At 41.5% G+C, this 19,315-nt stretch overlaps 1 protein-coding gene across 1 annotated transcript; it reads right to left on the bottom strand.

Moving 5' to 3' along the window:
- Positions 1–318: 318 nt before the first annotated feature.
- On the bottom strand, positions 319–18,661 carry dbh (dopamine beta-hydroxylase (dopamine beta-monooxygenase)). The gene is made up of 12 exons (XM_084571744.1): positions 18,111–18,661; positions 14,865–15,011; positions 12,552–12,809; positions 11,239–11,415; positions 7,823–7,925; positions 6,910–7,076; positions 6,639–6,782; positions 3,938–3,976; positions 3,430–3,489; positions 3,103–3,230; positions 2,605–2,764; positions 319–551 (listed from the first exon to the last, which is right to left on the bottom strand). Exons 1-12 carry the CDS (start codon positions 18,477–18,479, stop codon positions 459–461), a joined length of 1,845 nt encoding a protein of 614 aa, XP_084427870.1. The 5' UTR covers positions 18,480–18,661; the 3' UTR covers positions 319–458.
- Positions 18,662–19,315: the final 654 nt, after the last annotated feature.

Genomic DNA, 19,315 nt, shown 5'->3' with positions numbered 1-19,315 from the left:
AAAATGTTTTTTGCCTTTGAACACCACTCAGTTTATGCTTTATGCATTATTTTTTAGAGACTTTAGCAAATCACATATAATGCCTCATATCTTAATGATGTTAGTAAGTTAGTAGGCTGGTTGAAAGAAGAGAAGTTAATGGCTGAGTACGTTGCAATCACTGTTGCCTCCAGTTTATTAATTGCACTTTTTTTTTTTTTTTTTTTTTAAATATATTCCTAATGTGAAAAATACTGTCCCCCCCTTGCTTTAAAACTTAACATACGAACACTACTGCAGATCGACATGTGTGCACTAATAATAATATAGTGTGTATATATAAGCATCTAATTACAGCAGGAAGAGGAAATCATCAAGTCCCAGCCACGGGGACTTCTTTAACTTTCCGCAGGTCTGGTGGCCTCTCCCTTTGTTGAAACACCCCGTTAGGCCCCTGCTACGACTGGAGGTGTAAAAGGTCAGCTAGTGGGCAGCGCACCTCCCTCGCAGGGGTAGCGGAGCTTCTCAAGGACAGACGTCACCACAGGTAGAGGCTGTTTCTCCCACTCGCCCTAGAGAAACGAATATATATGAGGTTTTCGGCATCTGTTGGAAGTTGGAATTATTTGCTCCTAAAATTCTCAAATAATGGCAGAGTTTTCTTGGCAATAAAGAGAAAAACGAGATGCACTGAGTAAACTTTAAAAACATGGAAGATATTTCTTCAAACTGATGAAATCCTTTTGATCAGAGATTCCGACTACACTGTTGCCCATAAAGTTGAAAAACTTGTTTTTCGGGCACATTCCTCTTTTTATTCTTATTTATACACATCGGTTTAGAAGAGATCGATCTATAACCTTTTGAGCAGATATACACTTTATCTATCAAGAATAAATCACATTGTCACAATAATTTCTTGAGAAAGGGTAAAAATGCATAGATGCTGAAGGATCCAAGAACGGTATGTGTACATGCCCAAGATATGAGTCCAGAGTATGAGATGCGCAAAGTGATTCTGCCAGCTGTGGAATGTCAAATATGATGCAAATATAATAAAGAAAGAAGAAGAAAAAATTCTTTCAATAGAAAGTGAACAAAGATGCACCCAGATTTTCAAGTGTTGTCCATATTCCTCTTGACTCATCACTCGCCCAAAAAGCAGTTTCAGTACGACCATCTACTGCTACCAGTGTGAATTTTTTGAGCTCTGCCAGGCCCCGTTTCTTAACAGTGATTTGTAATTGGATTTGCATAATAACTTAATGAATCAGTCAAATTATATTCACATTGTGTAGTTTGATTTATGTTCTGCTAACTACTTATTGCAGTGACTTATGATGTGCCTGTAATATCAATGCTGAGTAGAAGCTTATTCGTTGTGCGTTCGTTGTTGCATTTAATGCTTTGCAGTAGATGGTGGCCTGCTGTGAGGCCCTGGCTTTCAGCTTTGAGGTATCTTCATTGAATTTCACGTGTTTGCCTCATATTGCCTCTCCTCATTTATTAATTTTTTTTAAATCCTCTTTTTTGCACAAACTCTTGCCTACATCGCTCATCATCCCTTGCAAAGTGCCAAACCACATACTACTGTTACAGAGTAACTTGCAGCACAGAGGCTGAAACTCTGACAACTTATCTGCTGAAATGCGCTGAGTCTGTTTCATTTATTATGGATTCCCCCAAAATATCTTGATAAAAGCTTTGCCTTCCAGTTGTGGCAACATTGAGTTTAACACATGCCAGGACGCCCTATGTGGTTGATACTGAAGGCCCTGAAAACATATTTTCTCTTAACAGCTTTTTACTTAAAGTTTTCTTTCAAAATGAGAACATTTTTAAAAAGACTTAATCACTTTTGTCTTTGTTTCCTCCCTGATCTGGAAAAAACCCAGTTACATTAATAAACCAAGTAATATTTAAATAGAGAGAGAGGATTAAATCACACCCACTAAATCCTGATCAACCATAATAAATTATTTTCTTAACAAATAATACTGGATTTTTTTCCAGACTTTGAATGAAAATGTTTATTCTACTGAGAAATACTTCATTCATTTAAAACCATATGATTAAAAGGGGGATTAAAAATAACACAAATGATAATAACCCCTCACAATAGACAACATGTGTACAGTATATGCTGTATTGTATGTATGACCAGATCAAGCACTATACCTAATGGGTTCTTTCACAAGCTGTCCCGATTCTGTCCTGGATTACCTTCAGCAAGACTTATTGTTCTGACCTTTTAAATTACGTGCTGGTTTCCAAACCCAGATCATCTAACCTCATATTATAGCTGCGCTCTTTACGGCGCTCGCTGGAATCTGTTATTCGTAGCTGCATGTGGTTTGCACTTGCACAATTGATGTCTTACATCAAGGGGAAAGCTGGGTTTCTGACAGAGAACCTTGATCAAGGCCTCTACACAGTTTGTAATTGGTTTATTCACTCTGATCCAAACATCTTGTCTGTGTGTGTGTGTTTCTGTAAGTTAACAAGCTGTTCTCTCTCCGCTCTTCAGCCAGTCTGACTCTCCTGTCCGACTGATGTCTGCTTTTGAACTGGTTTAATTGGTGGCTCGGCAGTCTATTGTATTTTGTGTGTGTGTGTGCGACTTACAGGAAAGAGGCGTGCGGTCGACTGATTGCAGTGCATTGAGATGGGAGCCGTGTTGTAGAGCGAGTCCAGCACTTCTACGGTGAACGCGTCCCACGGCAGCTGCGAATACTGCTCCGTCACACTGACCTCGCCGCACACACACTGGTCATTTCCGTGGAACCTGAGCGGAGGGAGGGGTGGGATGGAGAGAGGAGAGAGAAGGAAAGTCAATAAAAGATGGAGGCGGACTGAGGAGGAGATTGAAAAAAACAAAGGCTGTTATTTGAACACGGTTTCACTTTAAAAAAAAAAAAGGACGAAGCTTCTCAAGATTAAAAGAAGTAATCACCGCAGTTGTCCCCGGGGGCAAAGGACAGAGCGAGGAGGGATGAATGCTGAAAACAAAAACTGCTTAGTCACACATGAGCATGCAGAGGGAGATGCTGAATGAGAGAATGAAGGGGGAGAGGGACAAGCCAAGCGCTTTAGGTAGTGAGAGAAGGATTGTGCATGTGCTACCTGTTAATGAAGTTAAAGTATTTCTGCAGGTATCCCGGGTCAACGTGGCTCTTGCACAGCTCCAGCTGAGTACGAGGGTAGTAGTGAACGTAGTTAACACACATTTCCTCCATGATGCCAAAGCCTCCCTGAGGAGAGGAAGACATTAGTAGGGAGATGGGACAGAAGGCGAGGATACGGCACAAAGACCAGATGTAAGTATTAGAGGGGTGCAATGGAAGGATTAGGATAATGACGGGAAAATGGAGTGAGATTAAAGCAGGTACTCAGGGCTGGAGTTTGGCGGTGTAAAAAAACACCAGTGTGTATTCGCAGCGTGCTGCTCACCACTGTAGGCTTGCTCCTGTCTTCTGTGTTGTAAGTGCACTTCGTTATGAGGACGTCACCCTGCAGGATCGAACACAAATACAAAATAGCAGTTCGCGGCATTTCACAAATAACAATTTAAGACCACTGACAGAAAAGTAATTACACAAGAGAGTCAGTGGCCACCACTTTGAAAAGAATGTTGCTTCGTGGAGCTCAGCTGCTGTTGTTTAGTGTGTCTCCGGGGAATTTCCTATCGCAGCACTGATTTTACGGCCTGTTCCTATTTCCACTCCATTTAAAGCACCTTATACAGCAGCAAGCTATTCTAATTCCATTATTTAAATTCAAATGGGGTAAAAGAAAAAAAACCTTCTGGGACTCTACCATTCAGAAAGAAGTACTCAGCTGAGCTTGCAGAATAGTAAAATTCCCATTCTCATCTGAGTGTAAAATCGGCACAAACTGAACCGTAGACATCGCATTTGGTAACCTCAGTTGCAGAAGCAGCCGTCAGTTTTATACTTACGCGTAAAACATTCACCATCTTCCTCAGAACTCGGATCGTCTGTAGAAAAGAAGACAAAAACCGTACGATAAACATTTCATTTCCTGTGTTCCCGTATCCAGACCAGAAAACACTAAATGCAGAAACAAGTCCATAATTTGTGATGTGATTATGAATGAATGGCAGTCAGTTTAGTGCTCTGAACTGAAGAGCTTAGATTTTTTTTCAAAATACAGTACCTCGTTACGACTGCACAGTTGAGTTCTCTGTAATACTACAGTGTGTGCAGTACATTTATTTGAAGTACAGCAAAATAAAACAGCGGCTGCTCTTGATGTACGCCCTGAAGGCACCTTTCATTGTTGTGCGTGCTAAAAGGTCTATTACCTTTGCTGAGATGGGTTTGATGAAGTCTTCAAATGCCCAATGAGGCAGCAGGGTTTGAAACGACAACACTCGGGTACACTCTGATTAGTCTGACACCAGCAGCACCTGGATGTTTTATCAGACAGTCTAGCAGATGTCCTTCTGTGCTCCGTGTGTGTGTGTGTGTGTGTGTGTGTGTGTGTGTGTACGTGCCCCAGGACACTGCATAAATAAAGCACAACAGATGTCGACTGCTGTCTCTCAGCAGTGTTGATGTCGTTTGTCGGTTTAGATTTTGAGTTAATGGTCAGGAGGTCTTTGTATATGAATACTTACATCCACTTGTGGTTTGAGGGCCATTTACTGTCGGTAGAATGCTATCAGTTCAGAAAATTGAGAACTATTTTGACTACACGTATTTGCCAGTGTTAATATATACCGTATGTTCAGATTAGCCACTGGGGAGTAACGGTGATGTGAATGGGGGCTAGGGCAAATTTTTCCTCTTTTGTCAAGATAAAAAAAACTTTGTGAAAAGACTTACAGAAGCAAGCAGCTATTAACTGAGGCCTAAAAACTCACCAGAGCCTTGCACATGTGTCTTAAGGCCAGGACACACCAAAATAAAGAATGGGCCTCAATAAAGGCCGACTGTGGCGTTGCCTTGCGTCACCTGTGTCTGGGCGTAAAAGCTGCACTTCAAGACACCGCAAAGACTGTAGCCAACAGTTAGCATGTATGTCCTGCACCTGTGTGAGAGTGAGTGACTCTCCACACCAACAGGTGGCAGTAGTCTGTGTTCGTCATTCAAAAGGGAAACAGGAAGTGCACAAGAGGAGCTAGAAGGGCCAAAAACCACTCTGAGTAAGGAATGGACAGAAACTCTTATCTTAGTGAGGTGTTGTTGGTTGATCCTGAAAGTTAGATAAAAATACACTGTTGGTGATAATGTGCATGCAATGGACCGTCAAAGCAATAGAATCTAATCTCTATGAAAACTGTGCAATTATAAATAATATTTTACATAAAAAGAAAGTTTCTGTTATATAAATAATGAGCTATACTATAAAATTATCCTACAAAATGGGTGAAAACTTCACTTGCACAGTACTCACATGCTGATAGTTACATTTATTTGCTTACACTCATTTACCATGCTGGTAATGTTTGCACTTCATCCATTTGGTATTAACAAGGGTAAAATGGCTCAGCTTTCATCAGGTTCTGTGATTGCTGACTGGCCTATAAGAAGCAGTGCTGGTTGGCGCTCAAATCTTCCACAAACCGAACAGCAATGGAGAAGAAAAGAAGTAGGAAACCCAGCTGGACAGAGAAACAGTGTTTGCTTCTGGCTGAATTGGTCAATGAGAATAAATGTTTTGAGACATAGATTTGGCCCCGATGTCATCACTACAAGCCAAAAACCAGGCATGGGAAAATAGAGCACAGCAGATAAATGCCTCCTTTCCGCCATTTTCTCCTCTGCTTAAGAAACTCCTAAGCCTCTTAAAAGTCCTCCTCCCTGCTCTTAACAGATCTCACCTTAGGAGCACTCTTAAGAGCTAAGATTCTTTAGGAATAGCTTTTTTCTTTGTCAGGATCTCCTCTTAACTTTGAGGGGAAATGCTTAGAAAACATCATGATTCTAAGAATTTTCTTTGCATTTGGCCACTAGGAGCAACTCTTTGGGCTAAGAGTCTTTAGGAATACAGCCCCTGGTCTCTACTGAATATCGCTTATCAGCTCATCTATATTTTCGTCATTCCAGGTGATCGTGTCAGTGTGAAATTATTCATACTGCAATATTCAGATTGAGACTTAGTCGTTTGCTAGATTTCTTTTTACTTCCGCTACTCTTCCTGTGCACTGACTCACTAAGCTGAAGTATCTCACCAGTGTGCTCCGCTGTAGATTTGAAATGCTCAGTCGGGCGAAAAGCAGCCAACAAGGGTCCAACTAGTGCCACGACGGGGGACACGTCGCAGACTCTCAGACACTGACCGTCGGCTTGGTGTCTAAAAGGCCTTAAAACACTTCTGAAAACAGTCCCCTAAGAATACAGTTTTCTCTTCAGTAACATTTGCTAGAAACTACAGAGCATGACTGTTTCAGAAAATTACTTCCCTTGGGAATTCGTCAAGTAACCTGTCAAATCATGAGAGCACTCTCTTTGTCTGCAGCTTGTACACTAAGCACCATCAAGTAATCACTTGTGATATTAAGCTTGTGGTGAAATCCAACCTGTCCTCCTTAAACAGTGCAGAAGAAGCAAGAAGCAGAAACAACCAGATGCAGTTTCATGTCTGAATCCCTGCCATGAGTTCTTCAGGATAAACAGAGCCCTGCTGTCTCTCACCTGGTAGTGCGTACTGAAGTGCTTGTCTTCCTGCACCACCTCCAGCTCTTTGCCTCCCCTCACCAAAACTGTTCTCACCCCACGGCCCGCCAGGTGGGTGTGCAGCTGCGATGCAAATATATAGATCCCTCCTGGAGGCAAAGCCTGAGTCGACAAACAGGCAGACAGAAACTTTTGAGGTCAAGATCCAACCAAGACTTTTAAAACGCTCTAGGGGCAAAAACTAAAATATGTGGCACGTGCAGTGAATAATAAAGTTTTCTACACGTACAGTCTGGGTACACTTGGATGTGCAGTATCCGCTGAGGTAGAAGGCATGTTGTTTGGGTGGGATCGCCATGATGGGTGTATAAACAAGACCCAGCTCCATGATCCCTGCATCGTACCGCCTCAGGCTGGGGGTGTAATGCAGGCGTATTCCTGATGCGTCACGCCGGCCTGCACAAAGAATATTTAAAATAAATCAAGCTAAAATGCAGTAAGTTTACTCATTTACTAATGGATCATGTTACTTGACATCTAAAATGATTTTGAATGAAACCAGGCTGTACTGTATATATTTAGATAAAAGAACAGAAGATCACTGGCTGATCCTCTCCTAGAGCAGATTTCTAAAGGAGAATTACAGAAGAAACGCACACATTAGAGAGGACTGTACTGACAGAGAAAGATTTCAATGGTGCAATGAGCGTGCAATGTGGACTATCCCTTACAGCTGAGATAAGACAGTGTTACGACTGTGAGGCCTGAATGCATAATGGTACAATGTTAAGAGGTGATATTTCTCCCATGAGTTTAGAAATCCAAGTCAAAGGGTTCGTGATGGATGCCTTCGCTGCATGTCACCCACAAGCTCGCCTTCCTTATTCCCTGTTATCTCAGAAATGTCAGAACTTTTATGATCTGATAAAAGGCACCAAAGTTGTTTGGTAAGATATATATGTGTGTGTGTGTATTGTAAGGTCAGATCAGGATATGGAAGACAAAGTTTGCACAGGTGAGATCAAAAGGTACATCTGGAACATTTTCAGTGAATCATTCTGTTCAAGATAAGCCAGGGGAGAGAGATGGAGAGAGATGGAGACCACCTGCTGCTTGTGAGTGTGTGTGTGTATAGAAAAGAAAAAGACAGAGTTTTTTGCAGTGCATGCTCGACTTCAAGATTATGCGTGTACTGTATCTACCAGCTATAAGGAGAGGGTTGTGGTAATGGACCTCCAGTCGAAGAAACCTTGAGGAGCCCGGTCCGCCCATAGGCAGCCCTGCATCAGGGGGATAGTAAAAAGCCTGCAACAAAAACACACACACACAAACATGCAAACATTTAAGACACACTGTGCATACAGAGGCAAATCTAGGTTTTGGGGAGCCCCAGGCAAAGATGTACGTGCGCTATCCCTCCAGTCCAAACCAGTCAAATATCTGTCAACTGTCGTATGCCTAAAGGTAGCTATCTGGGACCCCCTTTCTCTTTTTTTCACAGGGCTCCAAATAATTGTTTAGTATTCCTGTCCTGGCAGTGTGCCTTGTGCTGTATGTTGTTATAATCCACATATTGTTAGCAATAGAAGAGATACATTTCAGGCCATGGAAGATTTCTGCATTTAAACAAAACTACTTGTGGAGTTTAAGTGCGACTAAATAGCTTGTAACTCAAGGGACAAACACACAAACACAGAATGATGAAAAGAAATATATGTTGTCTGGACCTTTGACAGGTGTTTCTCAAACTTCCCAGCGGGGCATTTTCATTTCACTCTTAACACCATCCTTAAAATTCATTCAGCATTCCCCAAAATGCCTGAACCCTGTCCTCTATCCTATCTAAGGAATCACATCATAGTCTAATTCATTATTCTGCCCGTACTGCAGAAGTGATAGATAGTCCTGGTTTGCTATATTTATATATTGGCTCAAGGCCTCCAAAAATAAAGAGCACATGTACTCCAAACCACCCACGGAATTTAAAATTGTCACTGCAACAGATCGTCTGATCTTCTACAGAAGATTGAACGCGTAGATTTAATAAATCATTTCACTTTTTCCATCAACAGAATTCGAATGTTAGCAAGGTTTTTGTAGATCTGTGAGCTGGTTCAGAGGTGTTTATAGATTATTTCTAGCCAGGGAAAGGTTGTATTCCCATGTGAGTGTATGCCCTGGACTGATAAGAAGCTCATTCTGCTTATATTAGCAAAAAAAAAAAAAAAAACAATTTCACCACTGGCTCCACGGTCATCAAACCTCCACGCTTTTATCCAGGAATTTTGATTTAGTCTCGATTCATCATCGCTGCCTCCATTTATTTCAGAGATCCACCAGGTTCTGCTGCTTCATACTGCTTGTAATGGAAGAAGGGAGTGTTTTCTTTAATCTTGCTTTCAATTCGTAACGGAACAATCCTCATTTATTGAACTCCTCTCCTCCTAAACTTCCTCCACTCCGTTTTGCCCCCTTTCTCTCTTGTTTTGTGTTTGTTTGCAAGGCTGCGTTTCCCCTCTGATGCGGTGCCGAGGACAATGAAACAACACTATTAAGAGGTGATGAAAGAGGCCTGAATATTTCCCACCTAATCTTGTCTTCACAGTTCACAGCTCACAGAAGGCATCCTGCTTGTTTTTGTTTGGCTGGCAGATAATCCAACCGGAGAGGGGCCAGGCTGGCTGTGATACAGTGGGGAGCGGTGCAGAGAAATATGGTGACAGCCTCACCGCTCCCTGTCCTCTTTGCTTTATGTTGCTAGCAGGCATGTGCTTGCTTGCTTAGTTGCTTGCTCGCTCAGCCGGCTGGTTGGTAGCTGTCGTATAGAACAGATGACTAGTGGGTTGACCCGTTCCTCAGAGGAGGCAGTTGCATGCTTTAATTGTGTTTCCACAAAACAAATGGAGGAAAAGAACTCAAGTGCTAATTTGTTTTTTATCCACTGGAGTGCAATCTTGTAGTGACTTGTTAACCAGCTGTCTGGCAGAGCCATGGGATTCAAGAGTGCGTCTAACAACACAGAACCTAAAACATTATCCTTGGAAGCAGTTTGGAAAATGGTGGGCACTTAAAAAAATACACGGCAGGTGGTTATATGATGTATCAAAGGCTAACTTCCTCCATTCAGACTTCTTTTGGTTTTGTCACAATAGACAATAGTCGTATCACCTAAAACCAGCCTGCAGCAGCTAGTAGTTCCACATAAGACAATAATTAGTGCAAACAGTGTTCAGCCACAAGTGCACAGCTTGAACGATGGGAAGATGGTTGGACATGTGATCTCATGAGCTCAGAAGTCTCACAAGAATCCAGCTGCATCACAAAGTGGCAACAACCGAACAGAGAGCAGACCTCCTTTTGGCTTCACTTCGCTCTCTATCATCTCCTTAGAGAAATCCCTGTCTCTAAGCGTTCTGCGATTTTCACGTGTTTTGAAAACAGCTGGAAATAGTTGATATGGGTGAAGTGGTTGTGGGCTAAAACGGTGAGGAGCTAAGAGAAACCTCAGACAGGTGGTAAGTGTTTGTATTTTGTCATCAAAGAATGCAGAAATCAGTTGTGGAGTGTATTTCTTTTAGTTTGGAAAAAACCCACGGATGGACGAACCCTCCGTGACATCGCCCGTGGGTGTCCTGAAGACTGGTTTTGAAGCTCAGCGTAGGGTCTCCGGCTGTTGCCATCTTGGCAGTTCCTGACTCCACCTCCCTCCGAGCTAATTCAAAAACGGTCAAAGAGGTAAGCTGGGAATCGAGCTGACATGGGTTGCTGATGCCCTTGCAGATAACTAGTGACCTGTGAGAGCACCCACCTGAGACTCAAAGTGGACATGCCGAAAATAATGCACAACTCTATTCTTTGATTTAAATGGGCGTTTGTTTTTGAATCAGGATGTAATGTTTCTGCTGTGAAGTTGGGCATTTTAACATGGGGTCTGTGGAGATTGACTCACTGTTGATGCCTTATTGTCCACGTATGAATGCTGACCTGTTGATCTGGTAGTTAATTTAAGAGCAACAGCTGGATGAGAAAATCAACTACGATGAAACAGTTTGTGTCTCTTTCTAGATTACAAATATACATGTACGTACATATGCGGTTCTCATTTGTGTGTGCTTTTTTTGTGTGCGAGTGTGCGTCTGTGTTTGCATGAAGCAAATTTATGAATATTTGTGTGTGACCATGTGCATCCCACATACAGACTGTCTCTGAGCTCTTTATAGACATGTGCAGTGTGTGGGATTGTATGCTCGCAGCTCTAGGCTTGGATATCACTCGCGTAGGAGTTTTTGTTTGTCTCCTATAATAGGTACTGTACAAGTGTTGGACTGAAATCAAGTTTTATCCCAACTCTCTTTTTCAATTAATCACTTGCTATGTGTATTACAGAAAAAAAAAAGACTAGCCTATATGTTTATTGTGTTCTATCTGAGAGTGTTTGTTTGGGTGCTACTGAGTTTGCGTCTTAAATCTTTTGCAAACTGATGACAGCATGAACGACTGTTACAGCTTCAAGACTGGAAAGCTCATTTTGACCACAGAGTTGTATTCTTGTATAAAGTCAGGTTGAGAGTGTTGCTGGTGTAGTTTAAGTAATGGGACGTGTGTTTTCCCATCTTACCTCAGCCCCCATAGCCCAAGCAGCGAGCACATGGCGGCAGAAGTTGAGCTTGCCCGGCTTCATCTTGTCATCACAGGAGCCACTGTAGTCAGGAACATTGGGGATATCTGGAGAGCATTCAAACACTTCGATGTGATGCACGATGGCCTCGTTACCTGGAGTGATCACTGATTCGTACTGAGAGAGACAGAGAGAGAGAGCAAACAAAGGGAGTTAATGCATTTTTACTGCGGCAAGGTATTTCCATACAAGTGAGGGAGGATATGTTCCATGCTTGATTTGAGTTTCTTTTAATTAACTATCAGTTAACTATACAGTAGCTCTCAAGTAAAAGTACTGGTTTGGTTACTCTAGTTCATATATTGCTCCAGTGCATCCCACAGATACTTGATAAGTTTGGGATCTAGTGAATTTGGAGGCCAGGTCTGTGCTGTTTTTCATGTTTTTTTGTGTGTGTGTCTGTGTCAGGCTGCATCCTGCTGGGGATGGCTGCTGCCATCAAGGAGTGTCATTGCTATGGGGTGGGGGTGCCTGGTCTGGTCTAGGTGGGTGGTACATGTCTAAGTAACATCCAGACGAATGCCAGGTCCAAAAGTTTCCAAGCAAAACATTGAATTGTCACAAGATGGTCAATGTTATTTACTTCTCTTGTCAGAGGTTTTAATGTTGGGATTGACTGGTGTATATAATATACACTGCAGATAAATCTGAGATGGTTAGTGGGAAAGAAAATAAAAATATGTTTTTCAGTTTTTGGACTTTTTCTTCAATCTTTCATTTTAGGTTTGATATTTCATCATTTGAGTATTCACTGAACTGAAACCATGGGAGAAGACGTTCCGAGGCAAAAATAACTATTTGGTGGAGCTGATAACAACTCTTAGACTTCTGAATTGGTTTCATCTTAAAAAAAAAAAAAAAAAAAAGTCATACTTCAAAAGCTTGTTATTGTATATAATCTATTTCATGAAATCTTCAATCTCTCAACAAGTCACTAAAGCAATTCAAAAGCAAGTCAGATCAAAGTAGAGGAGCATTCAGTGCAACAGTCCCCCCTGAAATGTAGTGAAGTGGAGGAATGAAGAAGCATTAAATGGAAATACTGAAAAACGTAAAGTGCCTCAGAACTGTATCTGAGTAAATGTACTCCCTGGTAACCATGACAATGCAGCTGATGCTTTGTTTGGCCTAGCTGGCAAACAAGGAGCAATAAAAGCTCCCTGTGGACGATCTCTATCTGAAACACCCACTCTGTTGTGTGTACAGTAAATACACTCAATGATAAGTGTTTCCATTTTTAGAGGCCTTTATACCATGACAATGTGGTTCTTGGGCATATTTTCAGGCAGCTTCTGGATGAAGCACCAGTAGGTGGTCTCTTGATTCGGAATGATGACATTTGGCGCCACAACATCAAGAGTCTCCACGTCTGGAGGCAGAGTGGGTGACGGCGTGTCGGGACGCAACATCAGCACCCTCTGTATCCCTGTCCGGATCCGGGACAGGTTCAGCTGCTCCAGCGAGGCAAGCGGTTGATCCAAGAAGCCATAGATGATGTGAACAGTTCCCTCCTGTCGAAACAGAGTGATCAGAAAGGAAGCTGAACAGAGCAGAACAGCAAGGATGTGCATTTCAAATTGATAGTGCCTCGTGATTATTATTTGGCTGGCATGTCTTCTCGCAAACAGAGAACTTTTCATTATGTTGTCATAGTGACGAGCTTTGGTTTTGTCTCGGCAACTTAGAGATCTAATGTGGTGCCATGGAAACCACAATTGGTATAATAAGTGCTTCAGTGGAAATTGCGCTGATCATTCCGACTTTTGGACCATTTTATGTCCACACCTGAAACCATGAGCTCTCTTTGATAACCAGTGATTGCTTGTCTATGTGCTCAAAAGACAGAAAAAGTACACAGTACAAAGACACTGAGTTGTTCTTGTATTACATTTCTCACTCAGTCTTCTGCTCGTGTTATTTGTTTAGTCGTGACCCCTGTCCCCACACTGAACGGACATTGTTTAGGCTGAAGGCCATTTGTGACACGTAAGGAAACAAGTGTGTTTGCCCAAGCTCTAAAGGTCTAGAGGGAAAAACGTGCTGTAAATCAGTCAAACCTTATTTTTATGTCAACTTTCATACAGATTAAAGAGGAATAACGAAAAGAGTTACAGTAGCAGTGAATTGCCTGAAGGTAAATGGTCTTGCTTTTACATAGAGCTTTTCTACCTGTGTGTAAAGTAGCTCTCTGGAGACCACATTAAATTGGCGACACCTGTAGTTACTGGTGTAAAAGAACAAATGTGGTTTAATGCTACAGCTCGCAGAAATCTTTATTCTTCATCTAACAGCTCACTATGGCTGCTCCTTCTGATTCCACTACCCCCTGAAATACTTCAAAGTGGTCCACTGTCGTGTCTTGCTGGTGAACCACAGCGGCACGTGCTAAGAACACTGACAAAAACCCATTACACTTGTTGTAACCGCTAAAAGTCAATTTGTGTTTTGCAATGTAAAGCTGCTGCAGTAAGCAATGTTTGGTTTGCATTAGTAGCAATCCCCAGCTCCCATCTGCTATTGTCTGATGATGATTTAGCATCCTGCGTTCATATCAGATATCTGTTTATAGAAATTACATTTTTTTAAGAATGCCACACAGTTTGTAATATTAAAAATATACAAATATACTTTCATCAGTAGCCCATAGACTCAGTCATTGAATGATAGATAGATGACTGGGGCACCGAAACACATTTTCTAAATAATGCAGTATCTGCTGCGATTTCACCAATATTTTGTTATGATACGCTAGTGCTATTCCCTGTTAAGTCTGGAGTTACCTGTTATCATTATCCGGGGTCTGTAAATTGACCTACTAACCTCTGACCTGGATGATGTCATTGCTGTTTACCTGTAATTTGCTACTGCTACTTTTTGCAACAATGCTGAATATTTTTCCGATTCTGAGGTTGTGGATGACGACTTTGTTTATGATGGACATCCTTACTGTGTTGAGCCAGAGTATACGGATGAGGAACTTGTTGAAAGGAGGATGCGGAGGCATAGAGAGGAACAGCTGGCCAAAGAACAACAAACCGCTGCACGTCCCTGAATAAATAACAGGTAACTCTGGACTCAACGGGGAATAGCACTAGCGTATCATAACAAAATATTGGCGAAATGAACAAGTTTCGCAGCAGATAATGCGTTATTTAGAGGGTGCATTTCGGTGCCCCATTCACTCCCACTATATGGATATACGCAGATCTAAATATCTAACGAACGACTCCAAATGACACCAAAGTTATATGAGTGAGTAAACGATCATATTTTATGCCAGAAATAAGGTCCAGGTTGTAAAAAATGGTAGTTCCCCTTTGATGTTTAGGTTTCCTCAGTAATTGGTAGATGGAGGCAATGTTTTTTTTTTTCATAATAAATAGACAAACATGGTTTAAAGACAGTCAGATGTGAGCCTCTTTTGATAATCTGTTGCTCTTCAATTTGTGGCAATCAAAGAAAGAGCCGCTCACTGTTCTCTTGCATTGGTGGATTCGGCGTTGCTGTTAACAAGTCAAAAAGACTGTTGGTATTCACACCCACCCGCCGTGGAAGACTTTTCATACCTCTATGAGATAGTCTCTGGGATCACAGGTGCTGAATGGTCTTTTGAAGAGCAGGTAAAATCCTTCAGCTTTCTGTTTGGCTTCAATCAGCTCGTAGTCTTGTTGGCTGTCCAGCGTTATGTGACCCTCACTGTCGCTCCACGCGTCCTGAAGAAGAAAGACACAATCATTTTGGCAAAAAATATACATGGGATTCACACCAAAGAAATTAAATGTTTAAATGTTTTTTTGAGCACAGTGTTCTGTCTGTTCTCAGAGAGTCACAGGTGGGACATGAATGAACAGTGGATATCCCATCCATTTGTTTGGAGTTACGATAAAAGGACAGAGCATCTCATTTCCATTTTAAAAGAGGTTTGGAGGTTATGGGTGTTTATAGAGTTTATTGCTTGTTAATTTCAAAATGAATTCAAACCTCATCAATTTCAGAGAGGGAATTATAACACAGTTAATAGAATGAAATCTGTCACGGTTTCCCAACCCCGGCACACAAGATTTTCTCCTTCCCTGCCAGAAGGTTTTGCTGCAGCTCAGTCTCTGCATCTGTTATGTTTCTCACATTCATACCTGTCCAGAATAACACCTAAGAACTCCTTTTATTTCCACCTCCCTCTCTGTCCCTCTTATGTAACTGTTCTGCACAAACTGCAAACATTTTGAAGCCAACGAGTTTGAAAATACATACAGTGTGTAGATATCTAAAAGAAAAAGAAAAAAAAAAAAGGTTGTGGGCAATATACAATATGTGCTGTTTGCGTTACATTCTGTGTGGAGCTAATAAATCTACAGATGGTCGTGAATATTTAATAATGTTTTAAGCCGCGAAGCCACAGTTCATATGTTACTTAAGCTTTTGGTATTGTCAGGGATTTCTGATGGTCTTGTCATGTCTGTCCAAACCCAAGTTATGATCCCTAAGACATCAGTTACTAGTGTTTTGGCCACTGGGGGCAAAAACAAGTTGTAAACACTTAATTTCAACATGTCCTTCAAAGTGAACGATATGTCCTATGATCCTAACCCTCTGAATAAGATCTAACTGAAGGGATTGGGTTATAGATTGGAGACCAGGTTATAATAGAAGATACAATAAGGACGTGTTAACAATGTGGAGGGGTCATTTGTGAAAGAAGTCTTAAAGTGGACATATTATGTTTATTTCCTGCTTCGTACTTTTATTCTGGAACTCAATCAGAGTAGCTCTGAAGGATTCACAGATCATTTTTTATTTTATTTTTTTTAACTCTGTTCTAAAAGGCAATATAAGCTCCTGTCTCTTTAAGCCCCTCCTCCTTAAAAGCACACTTTCTTCTGATTGGCCGCCTTTGAGGAAGCCTTTATTTGAAAGCCCTGCCACATTTTCTTACTGTTGTGGAGGTTCCAGAAGCAAACTGTTAACCCACTAAGTAAGGTCATTTCTGGTTCTTGATTGGAAATGGAAAATTTTTTTCATGCTCCGTCCGTCAATGTTCAAGTCCGAATGCTGTCTGGAAAATGTGAGAGGACGACACAAACCTACACAGCAACAAAGATTACAACAGGACGTCTCTGTTTGGTAAATATCACACTCATAATTGCTTATTGTGTGACGTACATTTACCATGAAGGCCGTACTTGGCTTGGTGAGCATGCTGTACCAGAAGCAGATGACCTTATTCAAAGAATTCCATGTTTAGAGTTCTTGTATTGGATCACTTTTACAACCCTTATTATTTGATACTTAAAATTTAATTCCTTCATCTGACAGTGTGACATGTTTTGTCTTCTCTGGCTAAAACTAATGCAGTGAAAGTTGTGAGAGGCCAAACAAGGAAACAATGAGCTGTAGATAATCAACAAGGACTCTTTTCAAAGTGTTGCACTGGTTTTACTTGATCTTGTTAATATTCTATTGATAATGTCGTCACTTAGTGAAAACACATTATTGATTTATTTGGTTCGAGCCTGTCTCAATACACCGTTGTCTCTTTACGTTTTGATGGTTAGATTTTTAACGGTGGATGTGCCGTACACCAAGACTCAGGGGAATGTACAATACAATAAAACGAGGAGGAGCCAAAGCTCATAGTAGTTACAATCTAGTATATACAGTCAATGGTTACAACAGCCTGTAGTGTAATCATGTTATATCACCCTTTCGTCATTTTTTAATTTTCTAAGGGGCCTTGAACTATGCAGCTCAGAGTGCAAGTAATATCAAATTGAATTTATTTTGCTGTCTTACACCCCATACTAATTTATCTTGAACAAATAAATGCCAGGTAGAGCAGGCTGTCTACGAACCACAGGGTTAGCGGTTCGATCCCCGCAATGTGCCACATGCCGAAGTGTCCTTGAACAAGAAGCGCTTTGTGTACCAATAGGTAGAAAAGCGTTATATAAAAAAAACAAGGCCAAAGCCATTTACTTTTGTATGACAAGGTAAAACGGTCCAGGGTTATGTTGTTCATAGGGTTCAATTGACTTCTGATCTGAAATTAACTCCCACCTTTGAACATTTGACTTGGTTTCATTGAGTTTTGTGATAAAGCTGCAAATTCTCTTTCAAATCAGAAGCTAGTTCGACAAATAAAGTAGAAAAAGAAAACTTTCAAAAGAGGAAAAGCTTCAGGAGAATCACAGCTAAACCTTGAACTCGTTTAACTGCAGTGTATTAGTATTCCCGGCTTACTGTTCCATTAATGTTTCCATAAAAATGCAAATCAAAAACGTAGTTAAATTAAATTTTAATAGCAGAATATATAGTAATTGAAAAATAATAGAAAATTTTATCAGAATATTTTAGAAAGTAAAATCTTAGCTGGACTCATTAACAGGGCTCGTGCCTTGTAAAATGAAAATGAGGAATTTCACACATCTTAGTCAGCGTAGGATTCTACTTTGATATGCTAATATCTGCTAATGATTCCCAGATGAGTTTCAGCTATTAGCGCAGTTTGAGTGATTTCCAATTAGCAGGGGCCGATAACATCCTTTGCGCGACTGTGAGCGTGAAGCAAACCGCTCCGCCGGCACCTTGTGCAAAAACAACTTATCCCGCACCCCTAGGACCACAGGCAGATGAGGAATGCTGAGAAAAAGGGAATTCTCCGCTCCTTAAGGATTGTCATGTAGTCCCTATGCATTTATGAATTTGCCAAGTGAACCGAAGAGAAAAAAATGGAACAGTGTGAAATTTTTTATACCTTACAGGTTCATAAAGCTACTTAATATGATATTATTTTTTGAGTCTTTGCGTTGTCTTACCCCAAAGTAGCTCGTGGTTCCAGAGTCCCACAGCACCACCAGGTCAGCATTGGTCAGCTCGCCCTGGTCGGACATCCCCAAGACCACGCCATGTCTGAGCTCTGCAACCTTCAGCTCCATGTAAATCTCCTGATTGGCATAGCTGACGTTCCAGGCCAGCTGGAGCTCCCCGCGGGGGTCGAGGGGCACGCGGAAAGGCATGGGGAGAGGTGGGAGAGTGCTGGAGGGTTTTGTTTTAAGGGTGGACATGTCAACGGCGTTGGCGGGCGCCTGGTAAGAAGCCACCAAGATGACCATTAGAGCTGCCAGGGCGGTGAAATACATTATGGTGACGTCCTGAAGGCGAAGGTTTTTGTTGAAGATCCTCATAGCCCCAAAGATGGTGTCCTTCTCACCTCTCTTTCTGTCTTCTGTAGTCTGTTGATTGTCAGTTCAGTCCAGAAAGTTGTGGATAAACTTTGTCTGTGGCGTAAAAATGCTGTAGTTCTGATTTTGCTTGTCTGCTTTGCTGTATTGCCACAGTAGACTCCCTTTCAGTGATCAGACAGGGGTTGTTTATTCTTCTCTTCCCCTGTTTTCTATCCTCTCAGGCTCTCATTTTCTAAAAAGTTTGACTTTCTTTTGAATATCACCAATTTTTCCAGTCTTTAGAAATTTTCTGTCTCCAAGCCCTCGTGGGTATTGTCTCCTTCCTCTGAGCGGCCGCTCCGTCTCTCTACATCTCAACCACCCCTCTGGTTTTAAAAAGACTCCTCCCTTGTCAGTTGTCTGTTTTCATCCACCCTAATGGTATTACATTTGTTGAGGAAAATTGGATTGTATTCTTTAAGCCCTGGGGTCAACCATGATTCTGCACATCTGCCACTCCCTAATTGATCTAAATTCAACCATGGACATTATCAATGACAATCAGCTTCAATTAACTGAGTTTTATTGCTCGCTCCATCTCTGTCTTTCCTGCTTTGGTGAGCGTGTGTCCTATTGAACATTAAAAAAGTATTCTACCCATTAAACCTCCTCTACCTGGCTTTTTGGGTGTTTGATTCAAAGAGGATTTAGGGGGCAGGGAGCACTTGTGGCGGTGGAAACAAGGCATTAATGCATTAGGCTCTTTCCTCAAGCCATTGCCTAAGGCTACTGAAGACCTAATCAAACTGTCAATTATGGGTTTCAAAAGCAAAAGGGGGGTGGTTTAAAAGGTTACT

This window comes from Chelon labrosus, assembly GCF_963514085.1.
Source record: "Chelon labrosus genome assembly, chromosome: 22".
In the NCBI taxonomy this organism is placed as follows: Eukaryota; Metazoa; Chordata; class Actinopteri; order Mugiliformes; family Mugilidae; genus Chelon; species Chelon labrosus.
Note: the sequence above shows the minus strand (reverse complement) of the source record. Positions and strands in the feature narration are given on the sequence as shown.

Bases quoted from the DNA above. Each gene is read 5' to 3' on its own strand.
- dbh (XM_084571744.1), bottom strand. From the start codon at position 18,479: ATGAGGATCTTCAACAAAAACCTTCGCCTTCAGGACGTCACCATAATG. The intron at 12,810-14,864 runs GTATGAAAAGTC...CTGTTTCGACAG, and splicing joins CCAGAGACTATCTCATAGAG to GAGGGAACTGTTCACATCAT. The intron at 11,416-12,551 runs GTATAAAGGCCT...TGTCTCTCTCAG, and splicing joins CCAAGAACCACATTGTCATG to TACGAATCAGTGATCACTCC.